The 14,593-nt window shown below is 43.3% G+C and overlaps 1 protein-coding gene across 1 annotated transcript in view; it reads right to left on the bottom strand.

Moving 5' to 3' along the window:
• Positions 1–260: 260 nt before the first annotated feature.
• Positions 261–14,593, bottom strand: part of LOC110473441 (complement receptor type 1) — a 30,755-nt gene continuing 16,422 nt past the window's right edge. The window contains 16 exon segments of the mRNA XM_077789024.1: positions 261–2,093; positions 3,853–3,950; positions 5,433–5,499; positions 6,139–6,165; positions 6,459–6,650; positions 6,750–6,938; positions 7,452–7,634; positions 8,330–8,536; positions 8,882–8,967; positions 9,596–9,692; positions 9,916–10,107; positions 10,940–11,087; positions 11,648–11,702; positions 13,729–13,804; positions 13,949–13,978; positions 14,375–14,554. Of these exon segments, the coding sequence (XP_077645150.1) occupies positions 3,860–3,950; positions 5,433–5,499; positions 6,139–6,165; positions 6,459–6,650; positions 6,750–6,938; positions 7,452–7,634; positions 8,330–8,536; positions 8,882–8,967; positions 9,596–9,692; positions 9,916–10,107; positions 10,940–11,087; positions 11,648–11,702; positions 13,729–13,804; positions 13,949–13,978; positions 14,375–14,554 (1,820 nt within the window). The 3' untranslated portion in view covers positions 261–2,093; positions 3,853–3,859.

Here is a 14,593-nt window from a genome sequence, read left to right as displayed (position 1 = left end):
CATCAACTTTTCACCAATTTTTTCAGGAGTCAACACTGTAAAATTTTGGAGGTTCTGGGAAATTCTCTGCAATTCTAACAGGAAAAGGTGTTCAGCAAATTAAAACCCATCCCCTATACAACCACTGAGTAACTCTCTGCACAACCTGCAAACTTCAATCTCAGCAGTTTCTACCTGATATTTGGGACATGAAAAATCATCTGGATAACAATGGGAGAAGAGCTGCTCAGCACAGTGATGAATGAAAGACAAACACTTACTGCTAAATAATTTAACATTTTTATTTGGAATTTTACAAATAATCTCTAATCTTTACATCCAGAAAGAAGAGCAAAAAACAGCCACTTTTTACAGTGATTTCACTTCCCAATAAAGTACATTCCAGTGTATATCAGCATGTTGCAGATGCCACAAAAAGCAAGCTGAGCTCCTGACCAGCACCACACTCAGTCCCAGTCACACATCCCAGTGTTTACAAACTCTCAAACTGAGGTATCAGCCAGGCCACGAACAGCAAATCCTTCTGCAGAGCCAAAGCCCCTTTCTAATAACCAGAGCCTATTATGAACTCCAACAATATGATTGCTGGGATTGTCCCAAAAAGCCCTATAAAGCCCCAAACAGTTCTGTGCCACGCCGACAATCTGTTGATGACAGGGAGAGCAGTGCCAAGCAGCCACAGACAAGCCAGAGCACTTTCAATGCTGCCTCAAGCATCTGAAGTGAGGTTATTTGGGTTTTTGAGAAAATCAGGAGCTGCCTGTATGCTGATAGTGAGATTCATGGAGCTAAAACCTGTTCTAGTTAAGATTTGGGGTTTGCTGAGGAATTAGAAGTAGCAGTGACTCTAAACTAATGGCAGACACAGTGGCAGGGGCTCCTGAAGTCGGAATTTGGACTAAAACATTTGATGAACAAGCAGCAAACAAGAGACCACCACATCTACCAGTGCTCACACAACTGAACTGGTTTGGTTTTCCTTTAACATGAAAAGTGAGTGACAGGGAAAAGCTTCTGCTTCTAAACAGGAATCTGATCCTAAATCCAGCTTTTCAGAGATTGATTTAACATCCCAGTCTGCAGCCAGAGGTTAGAAATGCGGAGTATGTGACTTCAAGTAAAAAAGCAAGGAAGGTGGATCACACAGCACCCATTTCCACCCTTGAAAGCAACAGAAGATCTCCAGAACTGCCATCAAAGCTCACTAAAATCGAGAACTCTAAGGAACTTCCACTGTGCTCACAACAGGACACAGCCACAACTGAGCTCTCAGCAGTTCCTTTAATTAGGGACCTCCTGTCAACAGGCAGGGGATGCCTTTGCTACAGAATCCCTCAGTTTTCAGCTCCAACAAATCCACTGCAGTCTTTGGGAGATTATAGCAAAGAATCAGAAGTATATATGGCTTTTTTCCTTTTTAAAAGCAAAGGAAAAGCCATAAAACTCTGATTTCAAGGCACAGTTTAATTCAATATATATACAGCAACCAACTTTGGCAGACAAAGAGGTAGAGTATATAAGATCTTAACTGTGATAGCTTCCAAAAGACATCACCTTCAGCGGCACCAGACTCTTCAGGGAATGAGCAAGAAGACATTTCAGAGTACAAAGGAAACAACAGAACCATTTACACCACCTCTACTGCAAAAAGGGATGGGAAGGTTTGAGCGAGCAGAGCTCTGCAGGAGAGAGGGGAATATTGGACATCTTCTGCAAGCAAAGAGGTGGCACTGAAGGCAGCAGGCAGCAGCAGCTGGCAGGGGGACAGGGACACTGCAGCACCCCAGACTCTGGCATGCTACAGGCACTGCCTTTCCCCCAGCTCACATGCACAGAGGGACGAGCAGGGGCCCAGAAGGCAAAGCAGCATCTGTGTTATCTATATGCACACACACTCTTTATCCTATCAAGCATCTCCTCCTCCAGTTCATCAGCAGACAAGACACAGCACAGGGCCCTCATGGACAGGGCAATCAGTCTTTGTGCAGCTCTGACAGGGGTACCCCACTGCAAGGTCCCCCCCACCCCCCAAAAAGGGCAGTCATGCTTTACACATCTTATATTCGGCAGAACTGGGAGTGCCGTCACGTTTCCTACAAACAAAAAAACAAGTCAAATCAGAGGTTTTACATTGCAAGAGGTTTTACATTTACACTGAAAGCACATCCTTAGTTTTGTCATTAAAGCTGCAGGTAAAGTCACAAACTGGGTCATTCTTTAGCCTCTCTCAACTGCTGGACTGAGGAGATTTTAGCTTCATTCAGCTACTGAACTGTCAGGAATGACCCAAGGAGCAGCAGAGCCTTTGATCCAAAGGGATCATTTCAAGTGATGACTGGTATTACCAAAAACTAACCAAGATTCCCATCATTCCACCAGGTGCACCCTGGAATTCATTTTAATTACAATGTGTTGTTTAGCATATATTTTCTGACCAAAAATGAAATATTAAGTTAGTGTGGGTTTTGATTCTGCAGTCCACAAACAGCAACCTTACAATACCTAAACATTCAAGAATTAAAATTCACAATGACATTCTTATATATGTTCTTGAATTATTTCTGTTTTAACAAAAAACCTCAGTGCTATTACTCCAAGTCTCTAAGGAGTTCCACATTCCATAAGAAAACCTCCAGAATTACCAGCATTTTGACACACCAGAACAGTAATTTCTCTTATCATGTGTAAAAATTAAGATTGGAATGAAGAATTCTATTCTAATCTGCTGATTCATTTTTTGTCTCCAAAAATAAGCAAAATTAACCCAGAAAACAGATCCTATCTTAATTAGAAACATCTTTCTTTAGAGTGAAGATGATATTTCTCAATCTATACATTATTTTGGAATAAACTCCAAGCTTAATGTTCATATAAAAGCTCATAAAAAATATTGAAAATTCACCTGTCCTTCACAAGTCAATAAAATCAAGATTATGCACATGAAAAGACCTTTGCATTAAGCTGGAATAAGAGAACCCATCACCTCCTCAGAATTTGTGCAATGGAGAAAAGCAACAACAACAAAAAAAAGAAGATAAGATGCCGATTTAAAAAAATATTTGTAGTTCCAGCTCTGTTGAGATAGGAACAACAAAACACTGGCAAGGAAGAGTGAAACTGAGCTGCAAGGTGTTCTGTTCAAACAAGGTTTGAACAGCCAGACTTTGGAAGAGCTTATTTAACCCTACAAAAGTGCAGGAGGAACCCCAACATTCACCACATGAGTCTCACTGGAGTGAGAATTAGGTTAAAATACAGGCGAGGACATCAGCTTCAAAGCAAGTTTATCTTCATTCTTTTCAGGGCTACAGAACTCTGAATTTGAAAAAGAAATCACCTTTTCATAAGAAGGTTTCAAAAGATCCTTGTTAGACCCTTCATTTATTCTCTTCTAGAAAGCAAAAATGCAGATGAATCAGTAATTGTGAGAAATGTCATCTGGTTTTCTCTGAAGGGATGCAAAACTACCTTTAGAGTTTTAGTGCCCAAAGGTGGTTCCAGCTTCTAATTACAGGGAATTAAACTATTTGCCAAGAAAAGTAACTCACCACGGGGATGGGTGCAGACATTCTTCTGAGTATTGTAGGCAATATGCTACTCATTCTTCGAACACAACACCAAGAAATGTGATTTACAATCACTGGAAGCTCTTACTGACACTGCTCAATGATAATTCTCTATATATTATATCCTGTTCTCCTAAAATGAATGAAAAGTTAAGATATTCTTTCTTACAGGAAGCCAAAGCTCCCAGCTAAATGGATTCCACACTCCTAAAATTCTAAGTAAACCACAGTAAAAAAGACACTTAAGCTGCATTGCAAGAAGTCCAAACGAAGAGGAAAGTTATACCTTTTCATTAATTCATTTGTGCAGTTCCTTCCATCTCAGCTGGGACATTAGTTTTTAAAATACAAATGTCCTTGCAACTCTCATCAACTGTGTAGGAGCTGAACAGCAGAAAGGGAGAAAGGTCTAATTGAATGTCCCATCCAAGTGCATTTTACACAGACAAGAAAGAGAGGCCAAGGAAAGATCTGCTGGCATTGGGAGGCTACAAACCAGCAAGGATCAGGGGCTGGAAGCACAACAGCTCACAAAGGCTCAGCTGCATCAGGAACTCAGAACACTAAACAGGGAGATGGAGGCTTTCATGAAAGGAGATGAGATCAGGGTTTTCAGACAAGAAAGAGCTTTGACAGTCAGATGTTCACAGAGAGGAAAATGAAGGGAAGCACTAGACACAATAAGGCTTTTCATGCTGTTAGATATTCAGGAATGTCACAGTCTTTAATTTTTGATGATGCTGCTTTAGATCCCTCCTGCTTTCTACGCCCTGAGAAGTCTCTCCACAAGCAAAGGCAGCAAGCGCTGCCCTGAACTGCCAAGAGCTCTTCCCAGGCTCATCCAGGCTGCAGAATATCCAAGCACTGAATAAATGCAGTGGCTCAAAAGCACCAAATTGCTCAGCAGCCCACCCTGGCCCTTGGACTGATACTGCATTGCCTATTTAAAAGCCACTAAGGCTAAAACCTCACTGGATATAAACCACCTCCAGGGCTCTGCCAAGTCCTATGTGTGGACTTAATTACAAATACAAGCCACAGGAATAGCCTGGTTTGCTTCATTTAAAGCATCCCTTCCTTTGTTTCATGTACTCCAGATAAATCCCAACAGATTCTGGAAGAAGACAACACTGCTCTGATGAGATGCTCATCGTGACACTGTGTGTGTACCACCTAACCTGCTCTGGACTGTCAGTGTTTTGCATTTTACAAAATATTTCTCTAACAAAAAGGTTTTTTTCCAGAAGATAAAACGAGACATCACAGCAAAAAGCAGTGCACAAAGAGGAATTTAAATCTCCTGCCCCTCCATCAAAAACCACACATAAACCTCAGCTGGTTTGAAGGTAAAGTTTAAAACACCCTACATGTCTCATTAAAAACAGAAGACTAATTGCTTATGCACAAATCTAGTATTTTACAGTTGATTTTGCAAGTCTTTAACATAGGGACACCAACATTGGGGCTGCAGGAAGAGAAGAAAAACCTGAAAACCTTCTGGCAGCACAAGCCCACACAACCAAGACTCCCCCTGGCTTTAGGACATAAACTGAAACGTTTGAAGCAGATGGACAAAATACTTTCCTTGGCAAGTGGACACTGCCAAACACAAGCTTGAGAACAGGGTTTTTCCTTCCTTGAAATTAGTGCAAGTGTTAATTAGCAGCTTAGCTGAACAACAGATCCAAAACCAAAGTGAAATTCATGGTTAAGCTTTAGCTTCCATCAGCTGCTGAGAGGAGCTCACACAAAATCAGACATTTGAAAAAGAAAGGGCACACAAAGCTCAAGAAACTTAAACATCAGCACAGCTTTGGCTCAGTCATTTGGGAATTTGCAGTATTAATAAAAAGAAAGCTTACTCACCCATTCTGTGAGAAGAATTTCTTGTAGATCCAGAAGGCTGCCAGGAGCACCACAACTACCACAATCACTTTAGGAAGAATTAAAGTGGAAAAAAAAGGAACTTAGAGTGATAAAGATCATCTCAGCTCACAAAAAAGCAACAAAAAATTTGCAGAAATAGCCTTGTTTTCATCCACTGCTCTATCCCACCTCTACCTCCCAAAAAATCCCCATAACCCAACTTATTTATGGAATGAGCCATGTAAATTAAATATTTGATTCTTCAGGATAGAAGAACCAGTGACCACCAAGATGGCAAGACGCCACCAGCTCAGAAACTAAAACAGGAATGACAAGGCCCCAGCGTTACTTTTTACAAGTTTATACAAATGTGGAAAACAAAAGCAAGGACAGAGGATGGGCTGAACACTTCTGTTCACTGGCAGTTATTTACTCACACCCCCAGTAAACCCAAGCTCTGAAATTTATCCAAGTGGCCAAGTTGTTGCAAACTGCTTTTGAAATGTGACCTCACCACGTGAGAAAATACACATTTCACACTAAATTAAACTATAATAGCTAAGCAATCTGTTTTGAATCATGCAGCTTTATCCAGAACTCCAAAATCACCCTGCTGCAGTCACAGGTGATTGGAATAAAAAACGGGTTTTCACATTAAAAAATATTATTTGTATTGTATTTTTTTAAGGTTTTAGAAAATACTTACCACAGATGATGGCTATAATATATCCACCTAAAAACAAAAGGAATCAGTATCACAAGAGGAACATAGGTGCTTCTTAATCAAACATTGTTATAAAAATATTCACAGAGCTATTTCAAATCAAGTACTTCTATCTTTGAAGCGGACTAATTTAAATAACAATATTTAACTTAGAATACGAATATTTTAATTAATTTTAACAAACCCTATTTTTCACATCAAATAAAGATGGGAGCTGCAATAAATTATTTCTCCTGAATATAAAAGGACTGTTCTCTCAGGTGTATTTTCATGCCAGTGGAGTTTTTGCAGCCCATACTTACTGAGCTGGCAGGTTGGCACTGCAGGCACCCACTGGTTGTTTCCAATGTACTGGATGCGAGCCTCCCCATCCAAGGTGTACCCCGTGTAGCACTCAATGGTAATGAAATCCCCCACATGGTAGGAAGGTTTTTGTCCATGTGTCACTGTCCCATAACTTATGACTGGAGTGGAACCAGAACCTTCAGACTCACCTGGAAAGAAAAAGGGGAGGAAAAAAAATTAAAAATGTATTACTACATCAGATATTTAAAACTCGTCAGTCTGCTCCTGCTTTTAGCAATTTTACTCACAGGCACAGTGCTGTAAAGCACCCCAGGAGCTCTGTTCTTGACAGGTCACTGTCACCTCTGCAGAGCCATCAGGGAAGGAGCAGCCAGCATTGCACCTGATCTGGACAGACTCTCCTTTTCCATAGGCAGGTTTGCTTGGAATCAGGACCCCATTGGGGATCTTCGGGGCAGGACACACATCTGCAGTAACTAATGCAGGAATTTCAAACAAGTTTAGTGAGAATAAGGTTTATTTCCTAACACAGTAACTCATTCCACAAACACAAGCTGCCTTCATGTAAGAAAAATAGCTCAGCACATGTCAGAAGTTTAACTTTACCCCAATTTTAAGCACAAATATTCCCTTTAGAAAACTTAAACATCATTGTAGGTATTCATTAAGGTCATACAATCCTATGATGTGGCAGCTCAGAAATCCTTACTGGTTCATTATTCCTCTGAGCTCTACAATAATTTGTAGAAAGTAGGAGCTGAAGAGCTGCATAAAAATACACACAGAAAGAATTCAACTGCTCTAGAAGGATACCACAGCTTTCCTCACTGTGCATACTCCTAATTCTCTGTATCAAGTATTTTTTCCTGTATTCCACATCTTTTCTCCTGCCTTCACCCATGAAATCACTAGAACACCAGGATGCTCTGCTTTAACCAAAACACTTTCAACACGCAAGAGAAAAGGGAATTTCACAGAAAAAGTCTTACTTTTCTCACAAGTTGGTTTTGGAGGAACCCAGGTGTTGTTTTCTTCACAGGTAATCACCATTTCTCCAACCATGAAATAGCCTTGATTGCACTCAAACACAACCGAGTCCTTGTATCTGTAGGGAAGTCCAAATCCAGATATTTTTCTCCCATTTTCAACTCGAGGTTCTTCACATTTGACCACTGAAAGAGGCGAACCATTTGTTAGCACAAACATTTGTTAGCACATGAAAAAAAAGCTCGGAAACATCTGTTAACACAAACATTGCACCAAACACAACATCCTTTTCCCTACGTGCCAATTTCCCCAAGATGTTTTGGAGAGACTTTGTAAAAACATTGATTCCTGCACTTCCATAGTGGCTGTGTTTTTAGGAACAGGATTCTTCCTTAGTTTTTTACAAGTCCTACTCCAGCCCCCACATCCTTGCCCTTGACACAATTTTTCTGCAGGATTTGTGGTCTCCCAGTTCCTTCACTTTGGCCTTGTCACTTCTGCCAACAAAACACGTATTTTTCAAGCTTTAACTTAAATTTTAGTTATAATCTATGTTCTAATCCATCAATATCCACCATGCTGATGTAATCTCCACTGGAACTGTGCCAGAGCATTCCTGAGGCAAAGTCCATTCTCCCCGCCCCGCTTCCAAGGAAAGGGACAGCGAATAAAGAATGATAATAGATAAAGAATGAAAAATATAATAAAGAATATAAAGAATGAAATAATAATAACAGAATCATAAAATTATTCTAAATAATATATAATAATAAATATAAATAAAGAAATAAATATATAATAAATAATATAAATAATAAATAAATAATAAAATTATTATTAATAATAATAATAATAATAAAGAATGAAAAATCCCAACAACCTCGACATTGTGGAGGTGGCCCACTCCAGACTCCATTTGAGTGTGCATCAGCTGTGCAGTGAATCGTGTCTGGGCCGATGAGGGAGAAGGGATCACTGCCCCTGGGCACATCCCGACACCTGTAGGTCACTGAGCTCTGGTACACGTAGCTGGAGCTTTCCTCATAGTCCCCGTTGGCTATTTTGGGAGGTGGCTCACAAGGAATTTCTGTAAATAAAGCACAAAAATTGGTCAAATTGGTTTTGTCGTGTTAGCTGGCTCACTTCAAAGAGCAAGCCTTGATTTTCCAGTTGTTTCATTGAAAATCTGACGCAGCCACTCGAAGCCACGCTACAGAACCTCAGCTTCAACAAGAGGCTGATTTTAATACGAGATAATTACCACAAAACGGACATTTTTCAGTGGTCATTCCTCAGGCACATCCCAAGTAGCTAGGATAAAAATAATCGCTGTTTTCCCATCATTTTTTGTACTGGAAAATTGGTGGCACAGCTCTTTGTAAATGAACTACCCCCCCGAACAGAAAATCAAACACAGCAATAATTTACTTACTTTCACAGTAAGGCAGAGCTCCACTCCAGCCAACACGTCCATTCATGATATCACAGGAAATCTTTTCCTTACCCTGTATTCTGTACCTAGACAGGTAAAAATTTTGAAGAAGTGAAACCTAAATTTCTCTTTTTTGCAACACGCACCAAAAAATCAGCTCTTATCAATAATTCTGTTCTGTGGTTACAGAGGCATAACACAGCAAGGTTTTGTTGTAGTGAGAACAGAATCTTGTTTATTTGGCTGACAGTCTCACTTTGAAAACAAAACAAATAAAGAGACATCACTAAGGAACTGTGAAAATATTACCATTTTCAGAAATACCCTCTAATATTAAAATTACTAATTAAATTTTAAAAATACCCTCTAATAATCCTAAAATTACTAATACTCAAGGAAAAGGAAAAAAGCCCTCCTTAGTGTTGTTAACTTAATTATTCAATAATGAAGGATGATCAATTTATATCTACTTCTTCTGCCACAGGAGCATTAAAAGAAGTCACCAGTTCTGCAGAATCTCACAAAAAAGCTTAGGGTTGATGCAAAGAGTAATTAAACCAGGGAATCAAATTAAATTTAGCTGTAATTTCATTTGCTATAGGTAGAATTCAGATTTCAGATCAGAACTGGAATAGAAAATTTGGGTTTGGTTCAAACCTGGTGTAAACATTAAAAAAATAAAAAAGGAATCATTAACTTCACCAAAACACTTACCCTTCATTACAATAAAATGTCAAAACTGAGCCAAATGTAAGATCTGTTGCATCAAAATGACCATTTTCCAACTCTCCTGGGTACTCACATTTTCTCGCTGGGGGAAGGGGGGAAAAAAAAGAAAAGAAAAAAAAAAATCTACATCTTTATAGTTACATACAAAGACTAAAATCTTTGACACTTATTGCTCTTACCCACACCAGTATTTCCCAAGCTTCATTTAAAATATGGCAAAACCCTAATTCAAAACTCTAGTTTCAGTTGCAAGCCAACTGAAACTGCTAAAAGTAAGTGGGGAAAAAAGGGGTACAAAAAATTACCTATACAGAACACGCCTTTGGGTGACCACTGCAAGTCATCACCACATGTCCAGGTCAGTGACATCCCTTGAACCCTCACGTATCCAGGCCGGCAGGTGAAGGAGATTTTGCTCTGAGGTGGAAAATTCTGCATTTCCCTGAAGGGCTCATTGAGCTCTGCGTACTCCAGCCGCTCTGGCTTGGGACACGTACCTGGGAGAGGAAGGAAAAAGCAACAGAGCACCTTAGCAACAAGAAGAGAAACACACTTGTTTCAGCACAGGAGGCAGAGTAATTGAACAGCTTTTTAAGGATATATTTAAGTCGTTCCCAATTTTTTAATTTAGGTTTTAACTGCGTCCAGCTCTACACTAGTATAGGGCAAATTACACATTGTTTCCTCAAGTTCTTTAGTCATTTTACCCAAGACAATGCACTTCCTTCCAGATCCTATTTTCAGATTTTTGCCTGTTTGCCTTTTTTTGGGTTTTTTTGGGGTTTTTCTGTAGTTAAACACACGACTTCACTCACTGTACACCCATTTCGTTTGCTGCATGAAAAACAAAGAAGCCAGCCCCACTCACAGAGCTCATTGTCCTTCCTTAAGGGAAAAGGAAAGCGGGTCTAAGGGACAGAAAGCGGGGTTTAAAGCCAGCTGGACAGAGGCTCCGCGGCAGGTGTCCCTGCCCAGGGCGGGGTGGGACGGATGCGATTTGAAGCGGCTTCCCACCCAAAGAGCGCCTCAGTTGTGAGATCCGAACCCGCCCAAACCCCCGTGCTCGCACCGCCGCCCTGGAGCCATTTCCTTCCTGCCGCCCGAGCCCCGAGCCTCCCTCAGCACCGCGGGGACCGGAGCGGCAGCGGGGCGCGACCCCGACCCCGATCCCGACCCCAATCCCGACCTTAATTCCCGACCCCGATCCCGACCGCTCCTCCCAGGCGCGGTCCCCCGAGGGCTCCGCGCCGCGCCCGCCGCTCCGCGCGCCCCTTCCCCACCGGCACCGCCCGCTCGGGGCAGCACGGAGCGCGCGCCCGCCGCTCTCACCCTGATCCTGGGCCCCGCCGAGCTGCCACAGCAGCAGCACGGGCAGGAGCAGCGGCGGCACCGAGAGCCGCCCCATCCCCGCCGCGGGGCCGCGGCCGCGGCCGCTCCGCTCGCTCCCGGCGCCGCCGGAGACGCAGCGCGGGGCCGGCTGCGCGTGCGCGGCCCGTGAGGGCGGGGCCCGCCCGCCCTCAGCGCGGCCCGCCCGCCCTCAGCGCGCCCCGCCCGCCCTCAGCGCGCCCCGCCCGCCCTCAGCGCGGCCCGCCCGCCCTCAGCGCGCCCCGCCCGCCCTCAGCGCGCCCCGCCCGCCCTCAGCGCGGCCCGCCCGCCCTCAGCGCGGCCCGCCCGCCCTCAGCGCGCCCCGCCCGCCCTCAGCGCGCCCCGCCCGCCCTCAGCGCGGCCCGCCCGCCCTCAGCGCGCCGCCGCCATGGCCGCGCCCGCCCGCCGGGCTCCCTCAGCGGCGCGGCGGCCTGGGGGCCCCTCGGGGTGTTCTGCACCGGGAATCCCCGGGCGGAGCTGCCCGTGCCGGTGTGGCACACAGCGCCGCAGCGCTGGGCCGGTTTCCGGGCGCAGCCGCTCTGTTGGGATGAGTTAATTCCCACACGGATGACGCAGTCACGGCTCAGTTCAACGCATGCTGAGGGAAGGCGCTGTTTGACCCCAAAGTGGGGTTTTTAGCAGGATAATAATCTTTGTTCAGCTGAAGAATACATGGGCCTCGAGTATTTTGCCAAATACATACATCAGCACCTTGATTTCTTTCCTCCTTAAAGCGAGATCATTCGGGATGCCCTTGACTAAGGGGTGCTCCTGCCTGCTCCTTTTTTATGGGTTAGGATTGAAAGTATACAAAGATCTTCCACCAAAGGACACCCTGACTTAAAGAAATCTTGGCATATGTGGATATATTCCACATTTTACAACACCCTCAGCGCATTACGTCCCTGGCTGCAAGGAGATCGAATCCTTCCATGGGCAGCTCAAGGAAAGATGAAAAAAATCTTAAGTGTATTTAGGTGTCACACTTGGAACATCAAAGACGAAAAAAATCTAAGGGTATTTAGGTGCCACACTTGGAACATCAACAGGGATTAATTAAAAATAACAGCCAGCTCAGGATGGGCACCCCTGTGCAGGGACGCTCGCCTTGGAAGTTAAATCCTGTGTTTGGCGGAGCAGCATTAAAATAGAACAGCCAAAAAATTTAAATCCAACAAAACAGAAAACACTTAAAGTTCTGGGTAGGACTAAGTGAAGACACAGGATTGCTATAAACAGCTTTTATTAGGTTAAGCATTGGTAGAGGAACACTGCATGTAAGCGTTGCTGGAAGGAAATAAAGATGTAAATACAGCTGTAATTAAGATATTAATTAACATATGGTTACTCCCACCCTTGTGCAGGTATGTTTTGGTGAGCATAGGGAGACAGGGAATGGGGGTTATGGCCAGTGCATTATTCATTTTTTCTCCCTACCAAGGCTTGGGGTTATCCACTTGGTCATCCAGTTTTTTGGGGATAAAGAAAATATTCTTCATCAGGAGCAGCACACAGAATTCCCTCCGAGGCAACACCCACACTGCGTGCAGTCTGAGCCTCCTTAGATCCTTTCAGTAACTACTGAGAGCAGAAGAGCATTGAAGATTTACAGTAAAATGTCCCTTTTTTTTTGCCACAGAATTCCAGTCTCCACGTGAGCAGCACTTCCTCACTGCAGGGAACGAGCCCGGTGCCTGGTTAGCAGCAGCAGGGATCCCAGCCTAGGAAAGAGATGATATCCTGGTGTTGAAATCAGAGTTTCCTGCTTTTGTACTGATGTGTAGAGATTCCATCGCCACCCGGAATGGGAGGAGAGAATTTCTGGGAAATGCTTTGCTTCAAAGAAATCACCCAAAACTGATATTTTTACATGTCCCACTTTGGAGGGGAGGTGCTGCTAACAGTGAAAATTCACTGCTGGCTACAATAGATCCACCACAGGAAATAGATTCACTTGTAAGTAAAAATACCTTTGTAGCAAGTTTGAAAGCAATAAAAAAACCCAGGAACCAAGTTCAGTCCTTTTCTGACTCTACTACGGATGAGGTAGTTTTTCAGCTTTCTCATAATCTGTACAGATTAAAAGCAGCTTTAAGTCAGAAGAAAGGACTGGTCTGGAAGTCTGACCTGTGCACACCAACCATCCAGATTGTGGAAAATTAAAGAAATACTTTGAGGGCGAAGTCAGAAATAAAAATAGGATGGTTTAAAACCCCAATATGTTTAAAATATCTTCTTTTCAGCAAAAGAAAATATCCTATCAGAAGACAAAAGGGAAAGAGGTTTCTGCTTGAATGATTGTGTTAGGAAAATACTCAGTCAAGGAGACAATACAGTCAGCAATATAAACAAATGACAGTATAGTTATTGCAGCTCTAATTGGTATTTTGTGCTGAGGAATATAAATCCATACCTCCTATGGCAGACACGAGCCTCTGTGTTCAGAGTCTGGGTTCAGGGGGGTTCTGTAATTATAGTTTTCATACGTATGATAATAGCTATGTGAAAAAGAAGAAAACAATGAACTGCCTTGTAAAAGAACACTCGGTTTGGTTTCTTTTCAGAAAGAACGGTTTGAAATAAAATGACATAACCACACCATGAGTTGCAGGTTGTATCATTTGCAAGCCTGAGCTGAAGGTACAGAGTTACAAGGCCCAGACACACTGAGGCAAATATTTCAGATGTATCAAGCATACAAAGCTTGGGACTTGGCACCAAGCGACAGGAACAAACAGCCAGAGCTGCCTTACCCTTCCTTCTGCTTGGAAATTATTTTCCAGACAACACCTGCCCCCAGGAGCAGCAGAACTGCTGCAGCTACCACTCCTGAGGGAGAAGGATATGGGTTATTCTCACTATGTGTGTAAAGCACACTGAATTTACGACAGGGTGTATCTGCCGTGTAAGCAGAGGGAGGCTGTGCCACTGAGGCTACTGAGCTGGGGACAAAAATGTTTGCAAGCTGCTTACCTAGGCCTACTGACCCGGACTTGGGGGATGCTGGAGGGAAGGGGAAAAAAGGAAAATCAGCAAACTACAGCCTCTCTCCACTGTCTTTAATCAGTACCAATAAACCCTTTAGAATCACAGGATGGTTTGGGTTGAGTGGATCTTAAAGCTCATCCAGTTCCACCCCTCTGCCATGGCAGGGACACCTCCCAGTGTCCCAGGCTGCTCCAAATCCCATCCAACCTGTCCTTGGGCACTGCCAGGGACCCAGGGGCAGCCACAGCTTCCCCATGCCAATGTCTCACTGCTAAGACCCACAACACCAGATTTCGTCAAACCACACCCTTGTATACTTCCTTTTAAAAAAAAATACCGACAGAAATTTGCATGTTTAGAATGCCTTTGTATGCTTCTGTTTGATCTTTGCTTTGTTTATATTCCACTCACTCAGTTTGCAGGCTGGCACCGGAGGGTCCCAGCTGAAATCCTCTTGGCACTGGGTGTGACTGATGCCTGCCAGCATGTAACCATCGTCACATTCAAGAGTGATGTTAGTGCCAGAGCGATAAGTATTTCCTTTAATGGCTTTTTTAACACCTTGGACATCCGGGAATTCACATCTGATCTCTGAATTGGAAGCAGTAAAAAGAGGGGACACAAAATATG

This window comes from Lonchura striata, chromosome 30, assembly GCF_046129695.1.
Source record: "Lonchura striata isolate bLonStr1 chromosome 30, bLonStr1.mat, whole genome shotgun sequence".
NCBI lineage: Eukaryota > Metazoa > Chordata > Aves > Passeriformes > Estrildidae > Lonchura > Lonchura striata.
Note: the sequence above shows the minus strand (reverse complement) of the source record. Positions and strands in the feature narration are given on the sequence as shown.